This window comes from Aphis gossypii, chromosome X (genome assembly GCF_020184175.1).
Source record: "Aphis gossypii isolate Hap1 chromosome X, ASM2018417v2, whole genome shotgun sequence".
Classification (NCBI taxonomy): domain Eukaryota; kingdom Metazoa; phylum Arthropoda; class Insecta; order Hemiptera; family Aphididae; genus Aphis; species Aphis gossypii.
Window position 1 is genome coordinate 8,866,610 of NC_065533.1, and position 2,028 is coordinate 8,868,637.

The window sequence follows — 2,028 nt, forward strand, 5'->3', positions numbered from 1 at the left end:
CGGTGGCTAATTTCACAGCCGCCGCCGCTGAGCAGCAAACGGTGGTTGTATACACCGGCTCAAGTAACACACTATAAAAAAAATAATACCCGGTGTCAGGCGTACCTATTGTGTGTAAAAAAAACAATACAAATAATATGTATTAAACATCAAATTTTATTTGTGCATTTATTTAGTTATTCTAACAAAAATTAGTAATTGTACAAAACATATTAACATTTTAATATGCATTTAGAAAAAAAATAAAAAAAAATATAAAAATACAAAATACAAATAATTTAATATAAGAAATCAATCTGAGTCTGAATCCGAAGAACTCGTATCACCTGTTCCTATGGTAAGGATATGACGTTCTCCTTCGTCGGGTTCTTCGTCCATTACTTCATCACTTAAATGGTCGAGATTCAAAAACTTGTCTTCCTCCTTTATGACATGTCCAATAAAATTAGTCCACATTTCTGATGTTACATTTTCCACCCCTTTTTTTAGTAGCTTAAGTACGTCCTTTATCTTAAATGTGCTGTTGTGTGTCCGGACATAATTTTTTACAGTTGACCACGCGAGCTCTATCGGATTTAACTCGCAGTGGTATGGCGGTAATCGCAATACGAGTTTTTTATTGTCTTTAGCGTATTCGTCAATCACGTATTTGTCGTATGTATCTTTTAATCTTCTCACTTCTTTCATTAAATCATTTTTGCAAATTGGATGGGTAACAATTTCACCTTTACTCTCAATCCAATATATGATTTTTTGTTTTTTCCAAGACTTGTTTGGTATTTGACATTTCTTCACCGAGTGATACGAGGCATTATCCATCACAATTATGGCATTTTCTTTTAATAATGGCAGAATACGTACAAACCATTCATAGAATGTATCACCATTCATTTCGTCATGGTAGTCCGTTGAATTGGTCTTCGATTCAAAACATAAAAGGCCCCCCGGAACAAAACCATCTGACGATCCTATGTGCAAAACGATTAGACGCTTACCTTTTCCGGAGGGTTCCTTTTGTCCTGTGGTTAGGCCCTTAAGGAATGCATCACGTGATGATTTGACCGTCGTGTCGAGCCATGTCCTGCTGTGTGTCTCGCCTGCGTTAACCCAAGTCTCATCTAAATAGTATATCGGTCTGTTTTGTGCTCTATAATGTTTTATTTTGGTTAAAAAACTTCGGCGCCAAGTTATTAAATCCTCTCTTTCGAGAAGTGCACTATTACGATTTTTTTTCAGGTATTCAAATTGTAAATCTTTTAACACTGCCTGGAATGACGTACGTTTCATATTAGGCAATGTTTCATCCTCATTAATGGCTACCAACATTTTTTTAATTGTTGGTACTTCACGGTTCCTCCAAAAATTGTGAATTTTTTGCCTAATTGCGTTTTTATCAAATTCGTCTATTTTTTGAACTATTGTAGGTCTAATTCTTTCTTTGGAAGGCGATGAAACTGTACCTTGATTTTTGTACTCCGACAATGTGGTTTGTATTGTATGTTGTCCAATACCCGACGACTTTGAAATTTCTAATAACATTTGTTTGTAGGTCAATCGGGGGCTATCTGGATTTTCAGACTGCTTTTCAACGAAGTATTTGTTCAGATTAATGATAATTTTCCTTTGACCAGTCCCAATATACTGAAGAAAAAATATATATTTAAAAATTAAAAATTTTCAATAAGACAATAATAATATAAACACTTACTTTTCCTCGTGGATTTTTTTTAGCTGGAGATACAGTTACATGTTCATTGTCCATGTTGTATTTTTTAAAAAACGTAAAAAATAAAAAAACGGTTTGCTAAAACACGCGAAAACTGTGTAAAAAAACTGTGTCAGAAAAACAAAAATGTTGTGTATGTATTCAATAGCGTAAAATATCGGAAACACTATGATACGCTCTGTATACAAACACTGTCACCGTTTCCCGGTCGGCGGCGGCGTCGGTGGGTGGCAGCAGCTGCGCGACGGTGGCGGTGACAGCGTCGGCGGCCAGAGTTGACGGCGGCCAGCGTTTTGGACGGT

The 2,028-nt window shown here is 36.1% G+C and overlaps 1 protein-coding gene across 1 annotated transcript; it reads right to left on the reverse strand.

Moving 5' to 3' along the window:
* Window positions 1-291: 291 nt before the first annotated feature.
* LOC126552314 (uncharacterized) lies at window positions 292-1,762 on the reverse strand. Its single transcript, XM_050207004.1, has 2 exons — window positions 1,709-1,762; window positions 292-1,641 (listed from the first exon to the last, which is right to left on the reverse strand). Exons 1-2 carry the CDS (start codon window positions 1,760-1,762, stop codon window positions 292-294), a joined length of 1,404 nt encoding a protein of 467 aa, XP_050062961.1.
* Window positions 1,763-2,028: the final 266 nt, after the last annotated feature.

Coding starts and splice junctions, on each gene's coding strand:
- LOC126552314 (XM_050207004.1), bottom strand. CDS start 1,762: ATGGACAATGAACATGTAACTGTATCTCCAGCTAAAAAAAATCCACGA. Junction 1,642..1,708: donor AAAAAAATCCACGAGGAAAA/GTAAGTGTTTAT, acceptor TTTTTTCTTCAG/TATATTGGGACTGGTCAAAG.